Source organism: Zalophus californianus, chromosome 16 (genome assembly GCF_009762305.2).
Source record: "Zalophus californianus isolate mZalCal1 chromosome 16, mZalCal1.pri.v2, whole genome shotgun sequence".
In the NCBI taxonomy this organism is placed as follows: domain Eukaryota; kingdom Metazoa; phylum Chordata; class Mammalia; order Carnivora; family Otariidae; genus Zalophus; species Zalophus californianus.
The window spans coordinates 14,467,399-14,492,620 of NC_045610.1; the positions used below are offsets into that span (position 1 = coordinate 14,467,399).

A 25,222-nucleotide genomic window follows, 5' to 3' on the forward strand; every position below is an offset into this window, starting at 1 on the left:
AGAAAGTTGTGGAACAAAGAATTAGGGGTGAGCAACAAATCAAATAAAGTGCAAATGTTATCAATCAGGACAACCTAAAAAAAACCCAGACTTTCTTCATCTTTCATGGAGCAGGATCAACAGGTAAAAATTTGATACAGAAATAGAGGTGAAGCTTATGTCACTAAAAGTAACTACGAGATGGGGCACCTGGGTGGCTCAGTGGGTTGAGCGTCCGACTTTTGATTTCTGCTCAGGTCATAAGATCGAGCCCTGTGTCCAGCTCCACGCTCAGTGGAGTCTGCTTCTCTCCCTTCTCCCTCTCCCTCTGCAACACCCTCCCACCCCACACACATGCATCCTCTCTCAAATCAATCAATCTTAAACAAAAAGTAACTCTGAGATGAACTAACAGACAATACCATTTCCAAATTCACAGAAAGACTGACAAAAAATTATTAAAAACAGTTGTAAAACACAATTCTATTTTACAAATCTGAAGGAAAAAAGATGTTCATGAAATTTTTGTAAATACATGAAAATATGTGAAAAGATTATAATATAAAGGCAACAGTGGCCACCACTGGAAAATGGGACTGACAAACTGAGGAGGGGTAATGTTTACATTTTGACATATATTAATTTTGGTAATAGAATTGTGTTTTTGAATAGTGAACTTATACTGGAAACTGATCATTTGAGCAGTACTACTAAGTATGATTCAGCTCAGCAAATGTATATTACCTGCCTTCTTTGTTTTTACTATTCTGTGGCATACAAATATTGAATAATAACAAATTCATTTATATGGATATGACATATCTTTATTTTACAGGTAAATTGAGGATGGGAGAAATTAAAATTACCAGTTTCATGACTAGTAATAGAGGCAGGATGAGTTTCCCAGTTTGTCAAAATTCATTTCATTTCAACCCCAAAAATACCTCAAAGTATTTTACAAGCTAATTGCTTTCCGGCCTATTAGAAATGTTAAAATGTTACAAAGGCAAACTGAAGTGCCAAAATGTATCTTACTTCTAAGAGGTACATACACATTTGTTTCTACCTCAGTAAATACATATTCATATTATTTTCAAAAATGGGAGAAAAGGCAAACACCATTATTTTATCTCCTTACTAAAAACTCCAAGATTTTTCTATTCCCCAGGTTTACATTTAGATGTAAGACCAATTTTCTTTGCTTAATGAGCACTTTTAAGTCAATTCTTACCTAAAATTCCCTACAAATTTAGCCACCTAAATTAGGTTCTCTCAACCGATTTTTACTCAAATTAAAAGCTCTAGTCCACGATAGTCAAACTGGAAAGAGCCAAGATGTGCATCGACAGATGAATGGATGAAGAAGATGTGGTATATATACACAATGGAATATTATGCAGGCATCAAAAGGAATGAGATCTTACCATTTGCAATGACATGGATGGAACGGGAGGGTGTTATGCTGAGTGAAGTAAGTCAATCAGAGAAAGACATGTATCATATGACCTCACTGATATGAGGAATTCTTAATCTCAGGAAACAAACTGAGGGTTGCTGGAGTGGGGTGGGGTGGGAGGGATGGGGTGGCTGGGTGATAGACAGTGGGGAGGGTGTGTGCTATGGTGAGTGCTGTGAATTGTGCAAGACTGCTGAATCACAGATCTGTACCTCTGAAACAAATAATGCAATATATGTTAAGAAAAAAAAAAAGAAGATAGCAGGAGGGGAAGAATGAAGGGGGGGAAATTGGGAGTGGGAGACAAACCATGAGAGACAATGGACTCTGAAAAACAAACTGAGGGTTCTAGAGGGGGGGTGGGGGGGGATGGGTTAGCCTGGTGATGGGTATTAAATAGGGCACATTCTGCGTGGAGCACTAGGTGTTATACACAAACAATGAATCATGGAACACTACATCAAAAACTAATGATGTAATGTATGGTGATTAACATAACAATAAAAATTAAAAGAAAAAAACTTCAACAATAAAAAAAAATTAAAAGCTCTATTTTGGGGCGCCTGGGTGGCTCAGTGAGCTGGGTATCTGACTTTGGCTCAGGTCATGGTCGTGGGGTCCTAGGATTGAGCCCCATGTCGGGCTCCCTGCTCGGCATGGAATCTGTTTCTCCCTCTCCCTCTGCCCCTCCACCCGCTTGTGCGTGTGCTCTCTTTCTCTCTAATAAGTAAATAAAACCTTTTAAAAAAATTAAAAGCTCTATTTTGGGTCATAATATTTAAATATTAATCTTGGTTATGAGGGTAATAAGGATGACTGCAGTTGGTGCACACAAGGCATCTACAAGATCTGACCTGACTTAGGAACAAGAATGATTAAAAACCAGATATACACAAAAGTACATATGCAGAGTTATTAATTACAGTATTATTTACAGGTACAAAATAGTGGAAACTACCTAAATGTTCAAATATGGGAGAATGGTTGAAGAAACATGGTATATACACAGTAGACTACTATCTAGCTGTTAAAAGAATAAAAAGGGGGATCTCTATGAACTGATATGGAGTGAGTTCCAGGAGATACTGCTAATGGAAAATAAGCCAAGTGCAAAAGAACACATAAAATATGCTACCTTTTACTTAAGAAAGGAGAAACAAGGAGTGCCTGGGTGGCTAAGTCAGTCAGGTCATGATCCAGGGGCCGTGGGATCAAGCCCCACATGGGGCTCCCAGCTCAGTGGAAAGCCTGCTTCTCCCTTTCCCTCTGCCCCTCCCCCCCGGCTCGTGCTCTCTCTCCATCTCAAATAAATAAATAAAATCTTAAAAAAAAAAAAAAGGAGAAACAAGAAAACATACATGTATCTCTCTTATTTTTTTTTTCTTTTATAGAGGGAGGGAGGGGCAGAGGGGGAGGAAGAGAATCTTTTTTTTTTTAAAGATTTTATTTATTTATTCATGACAGACAGAGAGAGAAAGAGGCAGAGGCAGAGGCAGAAGCAGGCTCCCCGAGGAGCAGGGACCCTGATGCGGAACTAGATCCCAGGACCCTGGGATCATGACCTGAGCTGAAGGCAGACGCTTAACCAACTGAGCCACCCAGGTGCCCAGAGAGAATCTTAAGCAGAGGCGAGCCCAGCAATGCAGACCTCGATCCTATGACCCTGAGATCCTGACATGAGCCAAAATCAAGAGTTGGATGCTTAACTGACTGAGCCACCCAGGCGCCCCTCTCTTATCTTTATAAAACAGTGAATGAAGTTGGTTCTTACAGGGGGCAAGAAGGGAGTAACTTCGTAGAAGGGATTCAGGAGACAGCAATACTCCTGAGTATACATTTTTGTATAGATAATGTCCTACATATTCAAAATACTAAATTAACAAGGATGGGAAAGAAGAGGAAATGCAGAACACACAAAACTGAAAAACTGGAACAGATGAACCCAACTAAATTTCAAACAAATAATATAGCCACAGGAGAGGGAGAGAAACAAAACTAATCCAAATAACTTAAAACGCAGTATTCAATTATTTATTTTCAGTCTCGGGAAGAATGGATGGGAGGAAAACTGAATACAAATTGTAAACCCTTTCCAGGAAGCTTTGTTTTCTGAAGTGGTAAGAGTGTAACAATTCTGAAACTATTCTGGAAGTATTATAGGATTGAGCAAATGAGTCAATGTGTTGATATTGCTGGGAGTCAGGTCTTAACCATAGCAGGAGAAAGAGATGGTGGGGAGGAAAACAAGAAGGAACCTTGTGGGAATAGACTGGATTTAGAAGTATCGGGATAGCCTAATGATTTCTAAAATAAGTACGTGTACATGTATATGTATATCAGTGGGTCTCAACTCAGGGAGAATTCCACCCCCCCCCGCCCACGCCGCCCAAGGAGAGTTGGCAATGTCTGGAGACATTTTTTATTGTGGCATCTAGTGGGTAGAGGCCAAGGATGTTGCTAACAACTGACAGTGTACAGGACAGATCCCACAGCAAAGAGTTATTTAGCTCAAGATGTCAAGGTCAATAATGCCAAGACTGAGAAACCTTAGTATACATGTGTACCAGGGTGTCTGTATATGTTTATACATACATATTTCTTGGTTCTGTCTACTTAAAGAGCCCAGAAGCAGACACCCCATAGCAACAAGTATACTTAGTACCCATATCTTGATGTCTAATACCATTCCCTACTAAGAGAAATCAGGGCTTATTGGAGCAATGACTGATTCTAGGATTAAAGCAGGATGGGTACACACAAGCATGGACCACCTTGTTATGCTAGAAAGTAAGAAAGTGTCCACAAATAAGGCAATAAATAGAGCCACCTGAAGAGGCTCCTATGGGCCAGTCTGGAATACTCAAACACCAAAAGTATAAGAAAAGGAATGAATGATAAAAACTATTGAAAATATGAGAACTTAGGAGTTCATACCAATAATGAAAAAAAATAACTAAATAAAAAGGAATAAAGAAAATGCTGAGTGATGACTAGTAATGTGGAATGAGTGGTTGTGTAGGAAAATCATCACTTTGCAACCACTGTACTAAAAAATGGTTCAGGCAAGAATTATCAATGGATGTTAAATCTAGTTGGGGAATTTGATGGAAATAAGAATGTTTTGCACGGAGGTGCTTGGGTGGCTCAGTCAGTTAAGTGGCTGGCTCTAGATTTTGGCTCAGGTCGTGATCTCGGGGTTGTGGGATCAAACCCTGCATCAGGCTCTACACTCAAAGGGGAGTCTGCTTGAGATTTTCTCCCTCTACCCACCCCCCACCCCAGTCTCTTGCTCTCTCTCAAATAAATAAACTTAAAAAAAAAAAAAGTTTTGCATTTTCTTAAAATGTCTCCCCACTTATATTTGTTGAAAAGAAAATAAATGTAACTAAACAGTGGAGAAATCAGGCATTTTGACTGAGGGATCAAAATTAGCATCACCACTGGGAGATAGATACACATGTGTCTCTAGACAGGATATCCTGATAAGAATACAAATTACTTATGTAGTATTCTGGCCAAGAGTACATAATCTGAATCTAATCATGAAGAAACATTAGACAGCTGCAAAATGAGGAATATGCTATTTAAAAAAAAACCCAAACAAACAACCATTCCTCAAAAATATTGTCCTAGGGACGCCTGGGTGACACAGATTGAGTGTCAGACTCTTGGTTTTGGGTCAAATCGTGATCTCGGGGTCCTGAGATCGAGCCCCATATTGGGCTCTGCATGGAATTTGCTTGAAATTCTTTCTCCTCCCTCTGCCCCTCCGGCTTGTGCTCTCTTTCTCTCTCAAATAATAAAGCCCCCATCGGGCTCCGTGCTCAGTGGGGAGTCTGCTGGAGATTCTCTCTCTCTCTCTCTCCATCTCTCAAATAAAGAAATAAATCTTTTTTTTAAGATTTTTTATTTTTTATTAGAGAGAGAGAGCACAAGCAGGCAGAGCAACAGGCAGAGGGAGAGGGAGAAACAAGCTCCCCGCTCAGCAGGGAGCCTGATGTGGGGCTCGATCCCAGGACTCCAGGATCATGACCCGAGCCGAAGGCAGCTGCTTAACCAACTGAGCCACCCAAGCGCCCCAAGAAATAAATCTTTAAAAAAAAAATAAGGACTAAAGAGAAGTGACAACTAAATACATCACCTAATCTTACACTGGATAATGTACTAGAAAGGAGAGACAGAAAAAAGAAACCCAACAACCCTGCAACAAAGGATATTATTGGGTCAACTAACAAAATTGGAATATGGAAAGTAGATTTAATAAGCGTACTGTGTCAACGTTAAATTTGCTGAAATTGCTAACTGTCCTGTGGTTTTATAGAAGAATATCCTTATTCTTAGGAACTGCACATCCAAATATCTGGGGTAAAGATCCTTGGTGTATGCAACTTACTCTCAAATGGTTCAGGAAAAAATACTGCATGTACACACACACACATAGGTACAAAGTACAAATAATAAAGCAAATGGTACAAAATGGCACAAAACAGGTGAAGTGGATAAAATGTACACTATTCTTTGTACCAATCTTAGAACTTACCTTTAATTTGAAATCAAATAAACAGTCTTGTAAAAAGCCACAGAAAAATTTTTTAAAAATCTAGAACATAAAGCTAAATTATTCCTCTATATTCTTCACCTAAAAAAACAGAATGCTATAAAATATGGGATGTTATAAGATACTATCAAATAGCAGTGGTGAAATCATTTTATGTCTCTCTAATTAATGCATTTACATTAACTATTATGTTATCTACCTCATAAAGTTCAAATCCTCTAATAGCCCCTGGATGATAAAAGATAAAAAAAAATACAATAAGGCAAAGGAAAGGAAATTAGCAATAACAACAACAAAGCTTTCATTTTTCTTTCTTTTTTTTTTTAAAGATTTATTTCTTTATTTGACAGAGAGAGAGACAGTGAGAACAGGAACACAAGCAGGGGGAGTGGGAGAGAGAGAAGCGGGCTTCCCGCTGAGCAGGGAGCCCGACGCAGGGCTTGATCCCAGGACCCCAGGATCGTGACCTGAGCCGAAGGTAGACGCTTAACGACTGAGCCACCCAGGCACCCCTCACTTTTCTAAAACACATATTCTCAACAAAAAAATTCAGAAGAGCTTTTAATGATCTATTTTCCTACTGAACATAATATATTTAAGACAAGCTTAGAATAAAACTTATCCCAACTAACTTCTTTGTTCTGCTTTTAACTAACTTATTTGTTCTGCTTTAAACTTCTACACAATAAAGTCACAAGGGTAAATAACACTACTTCAAAGACCCAGTTTTTAAAATCAGACCAAACTGCCCAAAACAATATTTGAACACTTACAATAATTGTTTTAAAGAATAGATCTCCCAAAGCATTTTAACTTACTACTTTGTCTTTTATGAGAAGATTTTTTAAAAAACACAAAACAGAGAAACTTACAGTTCATCTCGTTGTCTCTGGGACAGCACCATTTTGGCTGTAATATCAAGCTTCTTTGATATAGTGGTATGTCCCTCCTTTGGGAAAATCAAAAAGCTTTGTGATCCCTGGATTTATAATTAAATATGCCACTAAGTGGCGTCCACACAGGGGAAGACGATTCTTTTACAAGTGAATCCAACCAGTAATCAGGAGATAGTCAACAAATAGGGTTCATTCCACCTAAGGGGGGGAGAGGGAGAGAGAGAGAGAGAGAGAGAAGATAATTTCACTCACTTAGAATTTAAATTATTCCCAAATTACTATTTGCAGTATACACTTTCAAAGACGAGGTTTTCTTAATGCTAATATGATTATTAGATGTTTTCTGTTATAATTAATTCCGTAATATTAGTATATATTTTAAACTACCTTTAATAGTTTACTGAGCCAAAACAGCATTATTTTCAAATTTACCATGCCCAACCATGTCACCTGCCAGAAAATACTGATATCAATTTTATTAAATTTCAAATATTAACATATAACTTCTCTAGACTATAACTCTCCCTCAAAGTAAAAAAAATTGGGGCACCTGGCTAGTTTAGTTGGTGGTGCATGCAACTCTTGATCTTAGGGTTGTGGGTTCGAGCCCAATGGTGGGTAGAGAGATTACTTAAAATTGAAATCTTTTAAAAAATCATAACCAAAGTAATCTTCAAGACTGAATATAAGTCAGTAATAATCTTAGAATACTTGATATTATGTAATAAAGTATTCAGCAAACACATGCCCTCTTAACCAATGCATTTAATCAAGAAACAATTTCATGTTATTTCAATTTATTTTGTGTTCTTTAGAAGCACCTGTTTTCAAAATAAAAAACTGCATGAACTACCCAAAAGTCTATGTGCTCATACACTAATCCAATTCTCTAACCCAGTTTTTGGATAATATTACTCAGTATTTCAGAGCTCTTTCCTTATACTTGTAACACTGTAAAATCAATTTCTATATAACATCTAAAAAGCATTGTGATCAGTTCAATCAGAGTAAATGTAGGTAAAAGTTAAGAAAAATCAAAAACTATTTCTTTTCTTAAAGAATTATTCTTTAAATCTATTTTACAAAAAAAAGTAAGTTTAGTTTATCTTCTCACACTGTACAAAAAATAGCTAGATAGAATTTCCACTGTGTTTAGAAAATATATTTGAGATAGTCTTACTTAAAATGCAGACTACTGGTACATACAAAATTCTGTTGGCAGGGATACTTGAAAGAAACAGGAAATCATCCTGTAAATAAAATGAAATTAACATCTAATGAAGGGCCTGTGGGACCACCTATCAAGAGACACATCATGGACAGAAGAGACAAAGACTGTTTCTTGAGTACCTTTTTCGTGCTATGCCAGTCACACTGTTCTATGCAAAGGGGATACAGTGGTGAATAAGCCAGTCAAGGAGTAGAAAAAAATGAGAGCAAACCCTGGTTTTAAATATGATCCCTAAGTCAAAAAGTGAGTGCTCAGATGTTCCCAATGGACATGGGAAGATCCTTCTCTGTTTAGCAATTCTAGCAAATGTAATCAGGGATTTATTTTATGATCTTTTTTTTTTTAAGATTTTATTTATTTGACAGAGAAAGACACAGAGAGAGAGGGAACACAAGCAGGGGGAGAGGGAGAGGGAGAAGCAGGCTTCTTGCTGAGCAGGGAGCCCGATGTGGGGGCTCGATCCCAGGACCCCGGGATCATGACCTGAGCCAAAGGCAGACGCTTAATGACTGAGCCACCTAGGTGCCCCTTATTTTATGATCTTTAATGATTCTTCCAACCTAGAGACCACCTGGCTCAAAATGACAGCTGAAAAGCACCACATCTCTTTAAATCTAGAAAAATATGACTAAATATCAGTAATAGTGGAATGAGAACCAAACACAATGGACACCCCAGAAAACCATCTCTCTTTGGTATTTAACAACTTCTAGTTATTTAAGCCTTACTTTTCTAAGTCTTTTTTTTTTAAAGACTTATTTATTTGAGAGAAAGAGTGCGCGTGAGCGTGAGGGGTGGGGCAGAAGGAAAGGGAGAGTCTCCAGCAGACTCTGCGCTGAGTGTGGAGCCCAATGTGGGACTTGATCTCATGACCCCGAGATCATGACCTGAGCCACAACCAAGAGTCAGCCGCTTAACTGATTGTGCCACCCAGGCACCCCTCACTTTTCTAAGTCTTAACCATCACCAAGCAAAAGCATCTAAGGACTCCTACACTCTGATAAAGGTCACATTAGGGTAAGGCTTATCTGATGGTGATGACTATCTGAACTGTCTACAGGTTTCTATTATCTGGAACAATGGTAATCCACAGGGTCCAATTTAATTATAGAAAGACTACCTCTAGCCAAAAAACTAAACCAGTGTACAAGAATAACAGCAGTACTAGAATACTAGGATGATCTAATAACAATAAAACCAAGAAGTAAATAAATCAGTGAATGTGTAACTGTGTACTGCACAATTTATTAATTCATCAAGCATTTACAAAACACCAGTACCAGGCACCAGGTCTAATGAAGGAAAATACTTGGTCTTTACACTCAAGAAGTTTAAAGTCTAGTGGAAGAGTCAGTTAAAACAGTGCAAAAAGGGGCACCTGGGTGTCTCAGCTGGCTAAGCGTCCAACTTGATTTCAGCTTAGGTCATGATCTCAGGATCATGAGATCGAGCCCCACACTGGGCTCTGTGCTAGGCGTGGAGTCTGCTTGAGATTCTCTCCCTCTGCCCCTCCCCCTTGCTCTCTCTCTCTCAAATAAATAAAATCTAGAAACAAACAAAAAACCACCAGTGTAAAAGCAGAGTAAGTACTACATAGGAGGCGATGACTCAGGATGAAGATCATAAAACAAGCCCAGGTCTTTACATTTATCCTAGGGGAAATGGGGAGCCATTAGATAACGTTTTTCAGAAAAATTACTTTTACTCACATAGTTAAAAATGGACCAGAAAGACAGGAAAGGAACAGACCAGACAGGAGGCTTACAGTAATGAAGGGGATAGATTATGGGGATTCACACTAGCATAGCAGCAGTGAAATGAACAGAATTACTTGAATTTAAATTATTAACCAGGTAAGTTTTACATGACTGGTGACTAGATTTGAGCAGCAAGGTGTGAGAAGGGTCAAGCAAGGAGTCAAGGATAACTTCTAGAGATTTCTGGCTTAGAACTATGTTAAACAGGAAACTCCTATGTGTGAGGGGATGAGGAAAGTGATGATTCATTCCATTTTAGGTACAGTTGATTCCAAGGTGCCTACAAGGTTTTTAGTAGGAAATAGTACAAACAAGTCAGCTGTGAATAGAACCAACCTACCAAAAAAAACCCAAAACCCAAAAACCAAAAAACGATTTGGCACTTATCATTTTAGAGATAGTATAACTGAAGCCATGACAATGGAGGAACCATGGAGAATGCGCAGAGCTAGATGAGCAGAGAGCCTAGGCTAGAGCCAAGCAGAACAAGACCAACACCTAAAAAAAAAAAAAAAAGTCTACAACTGAGGCTGAGAGAAAGCAGTTAAAGAAGTAAAAGTAAAAACAGGAAAGAGTACATCACAGAAGCCAAGGAGTATTTCAAGAAGAAGTGGCAATCAACAGTATCCAACATTATCCAACTACTAAGCAAAATAAAGCTGAAATGGGTCTACTCCATTCCATATAGAGCCCACTGATAACCTTGATGAGAATGGTTTCAGTAAAATGATAAGGATATGGTTGAACATGCAGAAACCATATATAGATGTCTGACAAGTGCAGTGAGATGAAGTAAAGACAGTACCGTAAATAAGTATCTTAGAAATAGCTGGAAATGTTAAAAGGTTTTTCTCAACCAGATGAGATGCTTAAATGCTACTGGTGGAGGAAAAAAAAGACACAGAAGAAATGAAGAAAGGAATAAAGAATTTTAACATCACCATTTTCACCCCCTAATCAACCAAAGGCAAACAGACAACCAGACACGATGTATCCCATGACAGAATAACACTGCACCACCTATAAAATACTCTTGCCACAAAATCAAATCTGAATCTTTTTAAGTCTCTGGCTCCAACTATCTATTTGCAAGAAGTACAAAGGGCAGAGGAATATGTTAAAGACACCATGGGGATACAACCAGGAATATCCAGACTGTGAAAATCCTTGTAAAATAAATGACCCAGTTTCTTCAAATAAATTCCAAGGAAAGGAAGAAAAAGAGCCAGAAAGGGAAACCTACAGACTGATAAAGACAAAAGTGACATATCAACAATCGCAGTTTACAGACCTTATTTAGATCTGGAATTTTAAAAAACTGTTTGAAAAATAAACTGCAAAATAAATCAATGTGAACACTAGATGGAGGTCTGATATTAAAGAGTAATTGTGAATTTTTCAAGAATCATAATGGTATTGTGGTTTTTCTTATTATTTATTTTTAGAGAGTGAGCGAGCTCGTGCATGCAGGGGTGGCAGGGCATAGAGAGAGGGAGAATCCTAAGCAGGCTCCAGGCCCAGCCGATGTGGGGCTGTATCTCACAACCCTGAGATCATGACCTGAGCCAAAATCAAGAGTCAGGTGCTTAAACAACTGAGCCACCCAGGTATCCCAATAATGTGGTTATTTTTAAGACTTTTAGAAATATACAAGGGGTGCCTGGGTGGCTCAGTCGTTAAGCATCTGCCTTCGGCTCAGGTCATGATCCCAGAGTCCTGGGATCAAGCCCCACATCGGGCTCCCTGCTTGGCAGGAAGCCTGCTTCTCCCTCTCCCGGTCCCCCTGCTTGTGTTCCTGCTCTTGCTGTCTCTCTCTCTGTCAAATAAATAAATAAAATCTTAAAAAAAAAAAAGAAATGTACAACAAAAAATTTATCAGTAAAATATGTCTGGGATATGGGTCAAAAAAATTTGTGCAGTGGGGCGCCCAGCTTGCTCAGTTGGTGGACCAATGCAACTCTTGATCTGGGGTTGTGAGTTCAAGCCCCACATTGGGTGTAAAGTTTACATAAAAATAAAATGTTGGGACTAAGAATCTAAGAATATAATGTACAGTATTTCTCAGATTTACCTTTAGCCTGATTAATATTTTAACATATAACTGCAAAATATCACATGACAAAAGACAGAAATGGTTCTCCAACAGAACAAAAGAGACAGTTTAGAATATTTTGCAATGAACAATCTATATTTATAACCAACAGTACAAATAAACCAGGCAATATTTTCATACCACCTGGTAAAGGAGTTCTTAATCTTTTTTGGGGGTCACTAGATTCCTTTGAAAATGTAATGAAAATCAAGATCTCTTCCCTCAAAGAAGCACATATAAACAAAATATTACATGCATTTCAAGGCAGTTTCCAAATTCTTCCAAAGTCAACATAATGAATGAGAAGACCTAACATTTTTTAAATGTATTCTGGCAGCACTTCAATAATCCCTTCTAAGCTACTTGTATATATTACAAACATATTTCAAAGAAAAGTCTCATTTATTCATTTGCATGTCAATATCTAGGCATTCTTAGAGATCAGATCTGTGTTGCCTAAGCACTAGAAACAAGCTTCAGTATGGTTTTTGGAATGCAGAATTCTTAACCGTTCTATATTCTAATATTATATCTGTTCATCTGCTATACAAATGCAGCTCTCCTAAACAACGTTTATTGCTTGGATAAGTACCTCACCATAGAAAGAAGGGGAAAAGTAAAAAAGAAAAGATAAATAACTGAGCATTAAAAAATGTTACAAAACTGAATGGTGAGTTAATTTAAATTCTTTTCATTTTCAGTTTCCATGTGTTATCATAGGTTTCACACTTATTAAAACAACTTATACCATATTTCATTAATAATTTATTTTGTACATTGGTCCCTAACCATGAGTTTATGAAATAGGGAAAATACAGAAAATAAAAGATGTGTGTAAGAGAAAAACAAACAACTATATGTTAACAGTAGATATTAATACATATACAATGGAAATAATCAGATTTGTTATTAGATGTAGACATAAGAGTTTAGGAGAGACACCAAAGACCTACACTACAGTAATTGGATAATTACCAATAACTCCTGCTCTCATGAAATTGTCACTTGACAATGCTTTATTTAAAGAGGGTCAGCAGAAAGGTGCCTAGGTGGCTCAGTCAGTTAAGCATCTGCCTTCGGCTCATGATCCCAGGGTTTTGGGATGGAGCCCCGCATCGGGCTCCCTGTTTCTCTCTCTGCCCCTCCCTCATTCTCTTTCACTTCCTCTCTCAAATAAAATCTTAAAAAAAAAAAAAAGGGTCAGCATATTATCTACCTTGCTTGAACAGCACATATATTATAGCTCATAATCCTAATCCAAACAGTATTTTCCAGATACAGCAATGAGGCAAGGCAGCAACTACTGCCAATCAAGATTTACTGAGTACCTTTGCACACTAGTTAATTTTCAGAAGTTAAATAAAATCTGTTGTTTCCCAATTAACTGCATGTTTCATGGTACTTTGCAAATCATTACATTTTTAGCATAGTTCCAAAAAACAGAATTTTTCTCAAAGTCACTAATAGGATGTAAGATATTTTATTAATATGCATGACTATTCATATTACAGATATACCCCTCTTGGTGCTTCCAACTATTTTACCTATTATCCTTACATAGATTTTATATATAATAATTCAATAAAGAAAAATAAAGATAACCTCTTTTTAAGAATATTTTTATTGGGTGCCCGAGTGGCTCAGTTGTTAAGCGTCTGCCTTCGGCTCAGGTCATGATCCCACGTCCTGGGATCAAGCCCCACATCGGGCTCCTTGCTCTGCGGGACACCTGCCTTCTCCCACTCCCCCTGCTTTTGTTTCCTTTCTCGCTGCCTCTCTGTCAAAAAAAAAATAAAATCTTTTTTAAAAAACTAAAAATAAAAAATAAAAAGATTTTTATTTATTTGAGAGAGAGAGAGTCAGAGAGCAAGAGCACAAGTGGGGTCAGGGGCAGAGGGAGAGGGAGAAGCAGACTCCCCGCTGAGCAGGGAGCCTGACATGGGGCTCAATCCCAGGACCCTGGGATCATGACCTGAGCCAAAGGCAGACACTTAACCAACTGAGCCACCCAGGTACCCCTAACCTTTTTTTTTACAAGGTGGTAAAAAAGGATGAAAAAATACTTGTCTATAATTTAATGAATTAAGATCTCAAATTGGCCTAAACAACTAAAAGCTACTTTCCTAGTTGACACTGGCCATACATTACATTTCAAAAGAATCAGACCAAGGGGTGCCTGGGTGGCTCAGTCGGTTAAGCCTCCAACTTCTTTTTTTTTTTCCCCCAAAGACTTTATTTATTTTTGACCTGAGCTGAAGGCAGATGCCTAACGACTGAGCCACCCAGGCACCCCAAGCCTCCAACTCTTTTGAGTTTGGCTCAGGTCATGATCTCAGGATCATGAGATAGAGCCCCACGTAGGACTCAGGGCTCACAGTGGATGTGGAGTGTGGAGCCTGCTTAAGATTCTCCCTCTCCCTCTGCCCCTCCCCACCCTCCCTGTTGGCTTTCTCTTAAAAAAGAATCAGACCAAGGTTTTTTAAAGAACAGATAACCAGCATCAAACAAAAAAGAGACATAAATAAAACTGCCTATTCATGTTATATGCCATAACTATTTTTAGATAATCAAATTAACACATAGTTAAGTTCTAAGCTTCTCTCAACTATGAAATGGACTTAAATGTGAAATATACCTCAGGATTTAGTGAGGATTAACCAGGATAATAATATAAACAAATTCTATAATTAATACCATACATGTTAACCTCTGCCATCAGTTTTGAACTTTAAATGTATTTTAAAAATCCCAGCTTAAATACGATGAATACCTGCAATGAACCTGGGATATGATTTCTTATCAAAGTTCTTGTTCACTTATTTTTGACACTTTTTTCATAAAGTATAACAAAGAATGTGTATGGTCCAGTTAGTGTCACATGACTGATGTTCTATAAATTTTGAGAAATGAAAACTGAAGCAATCATCTCCCAAAGTGGTTCTAATGTACACCTGGTTATTTCCTTCTTCAACTATTTTAATATGTCCAGTTTGACAAAAATACACATGTGGCATTTATTGTTCCTGAAGATAATCATGGTAAAGGGTCTTATCCTCAGAGATTCTGAGGAGACATCTAAATTTTTTAAGTCTCCAACTGATTTTGATGCACATCCTCAGTGGAAAACCATACCCTCAACAGTATAAACTACAGCCAGTCCTAAAGGGTTAAAAGCAAAATTTCATCAAGAAATCATCAGTGTCAAACAATGAATCATGGAACACTACATCACAAACTAATGATATAATGTATGGTGATTAACATAATAAAAAATAAAAAAGAAATATACCTAAATACTTAAAAAAAAAAAAAGAAAGAAATCATCAGTGTCAGAAAATGTTATCTGGGCTCTAAGGGCAAAAATCAAATTATAAGGCAAAGTTACTCAGATTTCAATGGTAATTCCAAACTGCCACTCAAATTCAAAAAAATATTTACAAGACTCCTCAGATATGAAGAGGTATATTAACAGGAAAAAGAGGTCAATCCAACATTTTGAAATAAGTATTTTTCATTACAGTTAAGCTTTTATTAAGATTTTTTAAAAAGATTTTATTTATTCATTTTATTTGAGAGAGTGTGTGTGCTCATGTGCCCACACGCAAGCAAGGGGAAAGGCAGAAGGAGAGAGAGAATTCCAAGCTGACTCCACGCCAAGTGCAGAGCTGGAGGGATATGGGGGTTGATCTCACACCCTGGGATCCTGACCTGAGTGGAAACCAGGAGTCGGAGGCTTAACCAGCTGTGCCCCTCATTAAAAATTTTTTAAAAATACTTCAAGAAGGGGTTCCTGGGTGGCTCAGTCGGTTAAGCATCTGCCTTTGGGTAATGATCTTGGGGTCCTGGGATCAAGCCCTTCATCTGGCCCACCACTCAGCAGGGAGTCTTCTCCCTCTGCCCCTCCCCTTGTTTGTGGGCTCTTTCCCTCGTTCCCTCTCTCAAATAAATAAAATCTTAAAAAAAATACTTCAAGCTGGTCTGTTCATTATTTAAATAGTCTTCCTGGTATGTTCTAATAGACAACATTCTTTTGCATCTTATTAACTTTGTTACCTTTTATTTTGATTGTGTCTTCTCCCCAAGAACCAGAAAGTAAGTATTTTAGGTTTTGCCAACCTCAGTATCTATAGCAAGAAAACAACAATAAATATGTAAAACCATTTGCAATGACATGAATGGAGCTAGAGATGCTATTTGTCTTTCTCTGACTTATTTCGCTTAGCTAGAGTGTTATGCTAAGCAAAATAAGTCAGAGAAAGACAGCATGATTTCACTCATATGTGGAATTTAAGAAGCAAAACAAATGAATAAAGCAGAAAGAAAAGACTCTTAACTATAGAGAACAAACTGATGGTGACCAGGAGGAAAGTGGGTGGGGGGATGTGTTAAATAGGCGATGGGGATTAAGGAGTGCACTTATGATGAGCTTAGGGTGATGTATGTTAAGTGATGAATCACTATACTGTACACCTGAAACTAATATTACATTGTATGTTAGCTGGAATTTAAATAAAAACTTAAAAAAAAAAAAGATGAGGGGCGCCTGGATAGCTCAATCAGTTAAACATTTGACTCTTGATTTCGGCTCAGGTCATGATCTCAGGGTTGTGAGACTGAGCCCCACATTGGGCTCCAAGCTCAGTGTAGAGCCTGCTTGGGATTCTCTTTCCCTCTCCCTCTGTCCCGACCCACCACCTTGTGCTCTCTCTCTCTCTCGGGATTGTCTTTCCCTCTCCCTCTGTCCCAACCCACCACCTTGTGCTCTCTCTCTCTCTCTCACACACATACACACACACACACACACACACACTCTATCTCAAAAAAAAAAGAAAGATTAAAAAAATATGTAAAGGAACAGGTGTTTCTGTTCCAATTAAACTTTATTGAAACCGAACTGTGAATTTCATGCAATCTTTTTTAACAAATTGATAATTTATAAAATTAACAAATTTTTTACAAAAAAAAGTTTACAAGATATTCTTTTGCTTTTTTCAACCACCAAAAATTGTAAAAATCATGCTTAGCTCACAGGCTGTACAAAAACAAGTAGCAGGCAGGATTTGGTTTGCCAGCCGTAATTTCCAAACCCCCTTAACCAAACAAATGAAGTTAACTGATACAGGCCCCTTTTACTAATAGGATCTATTTCACAGAATTGTCGAGCAGACTGAATGAGTTGATTACATATAAAGTGCTTACAACAGTACCTGGTACATAGGAAGTGCTATATGATTTTATATATCTATACCTTAATTTTTTTCTGTATCTTCTCTATTTTGTTTAATATCCCCTCCCCTATTAGCCTATCACACTGAAATGTTTTGTCTAAAATCTGTTATAAAAAGGGAAAATCCTTCATTGTTGAGGGAGAAAAAGTATTCAATTGATTCATTAGTTTTTCCTTGAAACTAACTTTTCAGTTACTGAAACTAACTAAAGCTCTCTTTTCCAAAAATCTAAAGTAAATACCTACCTGCAATTTATCCATAGCAGTAGTATTATTAACTGCAATCTCAGGCAAAAAAAAACAAAACAAAACATCTTACCTACCTACTAAGACCTCAGAGGAGGACACAGAGATTCCTAATTTCCAACACACTAATGCAAATGCATTTAGGAAGGACTTGCCTGTGAATGTACCATTACACGATAAACAAGGCATAGCTTACAAATTCAGGTTTAAGAGTACTTTTTTCCTTTAGTTAATCAATTAGCAAAAGAAAGTTAGCGATTCTCATCCTGGCCTGGCCCAGACTAATACTAAAATGTGAGTCAAAGAATCTAAGGAAAAGCTACCTTAGAAAACGAGTAAGGCCATTATCTCCAGAAAGGTATAAAGAGGCAGCATTCCACATGTCCAAGTCTTCATTATTAAATGTTTTATTTTGGGTACACTCCCCTTACCATGTTTTGCAATTTTCCTTTCCCCTTCAAGATTCAGCCTGAAAGCAGTCTATCACTACCTCTGTGAAGCCTACCCTGGCTAGCCCACTCCCCTTTGCAGAGGTAGGTTCCCTCTTTTTTAGTCTTACTGTATCATGTATACATATATATATAACCCTAATAACCATTTACTGACATTAGGTGCTACGCTTCTTTACTACAATGTTTAATTCTCACAATACCCAGCAAGGAAACTAATATCCTCATTTAACAGATGAAGAAGTCATGTATCCAAGGTCAAACAGTTGGATATTGGCAGGGCCAGGATTCAAACCAGGTTTGCTTTTGACTCCCACACCAATGGTTTCAAACAGCAGGAATGTGAACAGAGAGGAGGCCAAGTAGGCAAGACTCTCTTTTTATCTGCTTATATATTGAGTTTCTGCATACAAGGTTTTTTGGGAAAAGTTTCCGCTCTTAAGATAAATTTGAGCAGCACCTAGATGGCTCAGTCTGACTCTTGATTTCAGTTCAGGTCATGATTTTGGAGTCCTGGGATTGAGCCCTGCTTCAGGCTCCACGCTCAGCAGGGAGTCTGCTAAAAGATTTTCTCCCTCTCCCTCTGCCCTTCCCCCCCTGCCTTCACACACACCCTCTCTCTCAAATACATAAATCTTTAAAAACAAAAAAGGCAAATTTGAAAAATCACTGATACTACCTTGTGTTGCGCATTCTTTCTAAGTAACTCTATATATGCCGTCTCTAGTACCACACTGACCTCCTTAGAAGGCAAACACTGAACTGAACTTCTTTGCCTCTAGAACCAGGCATAGGGTCTTGGCACTCAACAAATGTTTGTAGGGAATCAAGCCTTCAAAGCAAAACTTTCCAAATTAATTAACTATACTTCCACAGTTACAGGCAATTATAAAGTTATTTATAACTGCACAGCAATTTATACTTAATGAAATTCTTTCATATATATGTTATCTTCTTAAAAAAGAGAAACCAAGCTGAACATTTTACAGTGTTTTCCAAAATGGCACATTTATTCAATATTCAAGGCTTTATTTTAATAAGACATCAGTTATCCAAAAAAACCGTGTTTTATTTTGTTTTAATTGCCATATCAAAATACTATCAGGGTTAACCATATTAAATTGCCAATAACGGCAATTACACAGGTTCAACCTAATACTTATCAATACTATTTAAAGAGTATTAGCAAAGTTCTCAGCATAAATAGCAGAACTTGAGGGATTTATTTACATTTTTAACCAAAAAAAGTAAGCAGAGTAACTCCCTCCTGTGATTTCATACTTGTTTGTATATATACGCACAATTTAACAATTCTCACACTATACTCTAATTATCTGCCTTGATATCTCTTAACAACATTCCTCCAAAGCCTCCAACCTTGACATATTCCTTCTTGTATCTTTATATCATGGTAATTCTTTAAAAAAAAAAAAATCATGGTAATTAACATACAACTGGTATTTAGTAAATGTTTCTAAATGACTTGTACAGGCATCAATAGTAAAACAAATAAAAATCTACTATGTCCTCAGAACTAAAGATGCACTGTATCGCTTTATTCTCATTCTACTTTTTTAAAATTCCAAAAAATTCAAATTTTGAAATGTAGGCAAAAATCAAAGTCCAGCTCCCTGGGGCTGGTTTCAATATAATTTTTTTCTTTTTAAAGGCTGAACACTGATTATACTACAACTTTAAAACTGAAGACCTTTTTACATTCTAACATGTGTATTACTTTTCCAGTTTCTGCTTATAAATGTTACATTTTCAGGTGACAACTAGACAGACATAGCTACAACCGCCCTGTAAGCCTGATGTTTTAAGTTAAAACTAAGTCACACACAAACACACAAATCCAATGCTGTAACACAAGAAAAAAGTTTCCTAATGCTTTCCAATCACACAAATAATAGATATACTGCTTTTTTTTTTAAGATTTTATTTATTTATTTGAGAGAGAGAAAGAGAGAGCAGGTGCAGGGGGGAGGGGCAGAGGGAGAAGCAGAGAAGCCCGATGTGGGACTCCATCCTAGGACCCTGGTACATGACCTGAGCCAAAGGCAGACGCTTAACCGACTGAGCCACCCAGGTGCCCCAAAGATATATTGTTCTATGTGTCCTTTTTTTTGGAGTAAGGTTTGGTGAATACTAACTAATGCAAATAGTCCATTCTGACAATGCAGAAATCACTACAATTCCTAAGCAAGGGAGCAGTGTTCTAAAATTGGTATTTCATGGTGATTGTTTTGGAGATAATACCTAAGAGATACTAAAGCAAGGGAAAGCTGGAAGTAGAAGATGACAGAGGCCTGGACTGGGATGGAGCAATGGAATGATGAGAAAAAAAGAGCTTTTATGGTCAAACTACAACTCAGCATAAGTGGAATTTTTTTTTTTTTTGACACAGTCCACTACTTGCTGCTCTTGGTCTTGAAGATGACCTTTCTCTAGTCCTAAAGACAGAGCCCTGTTTACATCCAAGGACAACTGCCCAGGTATTATGACAACACAACTGGAAAACCTTCAGTGTCTCTCAACTGAACTGATTTCTAGTTTACTATTATCTATAGCAGTGTTTGCCTCCACTGAAACAGATAACAGACAACTGAGAACTGTATTCTTGGTGTCAGTTATTCAATTTGTTTCCTGAGGATCTTCCAGGTACCCAGTATTCAAACCCAACAATACAGATCTGTGTCCCATGTAGCTCAGCACATAGGAAAGCTGCCTATGACATAAAAGCAATGTTAAGAAATCGTTCCTGTCCATAAGAAACTTATATATGTTGAATATAATTGGAAGATGTGAGCTATACATATCCTTTCATTCATTCATTGATTATGCTAGGCTCTGTGCTAAGAGGTTTTAAGATTAAACATGATAGTAAGGTGGGAAGGAGGGACAGGAAAGAAGGCAAAAACAAGAATATAACATAAGCTGAAGACTAAGTCAGCTTTATAAACTAAAAGACTAAAAAAACAAGTGATTAGAAATTTTTGAGGCAGGTTTTGGAAGAAGGAAAAATAATATGTTGAATAAAACATGACAAATGCAAAATTATTTTAAGCAGTTGGAAAATACAGTATTGCTGAAAAGTTGAGGCTAAAGATGGCAAATACAAGGAGTCATCAGAAACTAGGTTTTGACTGAATTCAAAAGATTCAGTAGTGAAGGTAGTAACAAGATACAGAACTGTAGTTCTAGTACAGATGAAGAAAAAAAATCTTATTTTTAAGGGGCAGAGACATATATTAGTATGTTTCTTGAGGGTAGAGACCATCTCTATTACAGACATAATAAATAAAAAATACCTCCTTACATTTAATCTATGCTAAAAACTATCATGAATTCTGATCCATAGGAATGGTCTTCTGCTGAGGCAAATTCTAGCAGCATAAAACAGGGTTGTGTATTGGCCCTTTTTTCTTTCAAGTCTATTTCTTAATGATTTTACCATTTGGGGATACTCTGGAAAAATAATGCTCTGAGTACCTTCAAACATGACAGTCGTGTAACAGATTTAAACTTTTTTCTAAGAGGAATCTTAAGCTACAAGCCCTCACACAAATTCTATTTGGGTAAACTAGGTTTTCACAAAAATATTTAAATCCTACATAAAAATGGTCTGTATTTCATGTACGGAACATCTGCACTTTAAGGTGCTTGCCAAAGAAATCAATCTCAGTATGTATCGAAGACTGGGTTGAGAGAAATTCTATCCATTGGTCAGACAACAAAGGGCAATCTACATACTTTTTCAGACTGCCTCTCCCATGTGGTTGATCTTTCCATATTGTGTAATTAAATACTAGACAACCATCTACCTTAGAGATGTTAAGGAGGGTAATGATAATACATAATCCCCTTTACGAAGACCCCTATGAAAAATTCTAATCTGACAGTGGTTAGTTATCTTTCTGAATTAACTAGTTTACTTTTATCATAAGAACATTGTGAAAATAACAGGTTTTTTCATTGTTAGCTCATAGAAAGCTAAGAGTTAAATTTGTGCTCTGCCTGTAGCAAGTACATTGTGATACACCTTTTTGGCCTAGATTCTGATTACATTTTATCCTTACCCTTTGTTTGTTTCTTCTTTCTCTTCATTTTTTATTTTAAACATCTTATTTATTGATTTCACAGAGAGATAGAGCCAGAGAGCCCAAGTAGGAGGAATGGCAGAGGGAGAGGGAGAAGCAGACTCCCCGCTGAGCAGGAAGCCTGATGCAGGGCTTGATCCCAGGACCCTGGGTCATGACCTCAGCCGAAAGCACATGCTTAACCACGGAGCACCCAGGTGCCCTTTCTCTTCACTTTTAATTTATGGTATTTTGTAGTATGTGCATCTTTATAAACTGCCTTAAATAAAGGGTTACAAATCAAACACAGAAACTAAACAGGTAAAACTGTGAATCAGCTAGAAAAAAAGACAACAGTGGTAGAACTGGGTTTTTGTTTTTTTTTTAAAGATTTTAGAGTCAGACACTTAGCAGACTAAGCCATCCAGGCACCCCTAGAACTGGGTTTTTAATATAAGTTAAATTAAAATTAAAAACAAAATGATGAGAAGAACTATGATTGCAACCCAAACTCTGGACCACCTGGGGCACCTGGCTGTCACTGGAGTGTGCTGGAGTGTGCAACACAATCTCAGGGTTGTGGGTTAGAGCCCTGTGTTGGGTGTAGGGATAACTTAAAAAGAAAAAGAAAACCCTGGACCATGCACTTGTAATCTGTGGATAAGGTATTTAATAAATACACAGTGCTGAAACATAGGATGGTTGAAGAGTTTTCAACCCCTCTGCTTAAATAAACCTTTCTAGAACAAGGGTATATATAACAGCTTAAAAAAAAAAAAAAGGTGAATATCTTGCATTGTACAGAACTTCATGAATTACAAACTATCTTAATATCTTTTTGATCTTCAACTGCACTGTGTCCTCAAAGCAACTTACACAAGAATGAAGAGATCACAAACAGAGGTCTACAGAGAACAATGCAGGTAATATAAATGAGAAAAGCAAGGAAGGTTGTAATCTTTCCATACAAGACTCATTTTGTTTGCATATTACAATATTCTTCACTCCTAGAGAAATATGCTCTGTTCCACTTTGTTGACTATTGCAGTCATCCAACTATACTTTTTTCCATTTTTTTATAGAAACATCAACAAAGTATTTCTTCACTATAAAAAACAGTGCAAGGGCAATAATTAAACAGTAATGAAGTGGTAGGAACTTGTTTCACTGGCGAGCTTATGCCCATCTAAAGGAGGGCAGCTGCAACTCCGCTTGGACCAACGGCTGCCATGGGAAAATGTGAGCCTCACAGTTGCAAGAGCTCCTAATTTTTCAGGATAATCCAAAAATGGAGACCTTATGCAAAATAGCTAATTTTTAAATGTTGACACAAAAGAATTTTTTTAATGATGCAAGGCAAAGATAAATGCAATTACAGATTTGGTTTTGCCTAAAGACTGCCTACCAGTGTGTAAACCCTAGCTCAGTACCAGATTAATATGGGTTTTTGAATAGTTGAAGAGACAAGAAAGAAAAACAGGATTTACGAATTTATGGTCTAAAAAAAAATATATATATATATATCAGTGCTAACAATATGATCTATTCTATTTATTCAATTAAAAGCATACAAATTACTAAATAACAAATATTTAATTAATAACCTTAGGATAAATTCTGCAATGCAAAAATAAAAAATAATTTTATGTTATCTATAGACAGCTTCATGTTTACTGAAGTACTATCTATAATGAAAATTTAGAAACAACCTAAATGTCTATTTTTGTAGTACAGATATAAAGAAGCTACAGTATAATCATATATGATAAACTATACAACAAAATAAACTAGATCTACATATTAGTAATATATCTAGAAAACACTGTTAGGTTAAAAAAATTTTTAGAATAATATAGAGTATATAATTCATATAAATTTTAAGCATTATTGTTTTTTAAAGATTTCATTCATCTATTTGAGAGAGAGAGAGAGAGAGAGAGAGGGACAAGCAGACTCCCCACTGAGCTGGGAGCCAAATGTGGGGGCTTGATCCCAGGAACCCAATATCATGACCCCAGCCAAAGTCAGATGCTTAACTGACTGAGCCACCCAGGTGCCCTTTAAGCATTATTTGTTTTCTTTTGTTTTGTTTAAAAACTTCGAAAGAGAACATGGGGGAGGGGAAGGGCAGGGGGAGGAGAAGCAGGTTCCCTGCTGAGCAGGGAGCCTGGATGAGGGGCTGGATCCCAGGAGCCGAAGGCAGACGCTTAACCGACTGAGCCACGCAGGCACCCATATTTTAAGCATTATCATACATAGTTTATGGATACATATATGTATACTTTACTGTTATAGTATAAAAACAGAACAAAAGGATATATACAAACTTTAAGAGGAACTTTACCACTGGGAAGAGTGAGGGAGGGGTAACGGATTAGAAAGAGGTATAAAAAGGACATCAACTACAATAATGCTTTATTTCTTTGTTTTTTTTTAAGATTTTATTTATTTATTCATAAGAGACAGAGAGAGGCAGAGGGAGAAGCAGGCTCCCCGCTGAGCAGGGAGCCCGATGCAGGACTCGATCCCAGGACCCTGGGATCATGACCTGAGCTGAAGGCAGATGCTTAACCATATGAGCCACCCAGGTGCCCAATAATGCTTTATTTCTTTTCTTTTCTTTTTTTTAAAGATTTTTATTTATTTATGTGACAGAGAGAGACACAGCGAGAGACGGAACACAAGCAGGGAGAGTGGGAGAGGGAGAAGCAGGCCTCCCGCGGAGCAGAGAGCCCGATGTGGGGCTCGATCCCAGGACCCTGGGATCACGACCGGAGCCGAAGGCAGACGCCTAACGACTGAGCCACCCAGGTGCCCCAATAATGCTTTATTTCTTAAACTAAAGCAAATATGACAAAATGTTAACATCTGTCAATTCTGGTAGTAGTGTATGTGGATTTTTTTACATTACTGCAAGTACTTTTCCTGCATGTTTGATATATTCCATAATTAAAATAAATAATAAATTAAACTGGAGATATGTAAAATAAAAAACAAAAGCATTCTGAGTATAGGTTCCATCACAGGGCCTCCAACAGCAAACTGATGAAAGCACTGAAGGAATAAATCCTACACTTTTGAGGTCCTACTGTGTTGAGTTTTGGAGTTCAATAGTGGAGGTTCAAATGTCAACCTGGCCACTTAAAAACTGTGTGACCTTAGGCAAATTTTCAAATTTCCTAAGCCTATTTGCCCATTTATAAAAGGAGTTCTACTACCTACCTCAAATAGTTGTGGTGAAACTTAATGAGA

General features: G+C 37.4%; 1 protein-coding gene across 4 annotated transcripts in view; it reads right to left on the bottom strand.

Annotated features, from left to right (window-relative positions):
- The window catches only part of PAFAH1B1 (platelet activating factor acetylhydrolase 1b regulatory subunit 1), an 82,810-nt gene that overhangs the window by 44,265 nt on the left and 13,323 nt on the right, over positions 1 to 25,222 (bottom strand). For 3 of the 4 annotated variants that reach the window (XM_027624882.2, XM_027624885.2, XM_027624884.1), the window contains exon 2: positions 6,866 to 7,087. In XM_027624882.2, the coding sequence (XP_027480683.1) occupies positions 6,866 to 6,897 (32 nt within the window). In that variant the 5' untranslated portion in view covers positions 6,898 to 7,087. Of the gene's footprint in view, positions 1 to 6,865; positions 7,088 to 16,022; positions 16,094 to 25,222 lie in introns of all 4 variants that reach the window. The other variant, XM_027624883.2, reaches the window with a different exon arrangement.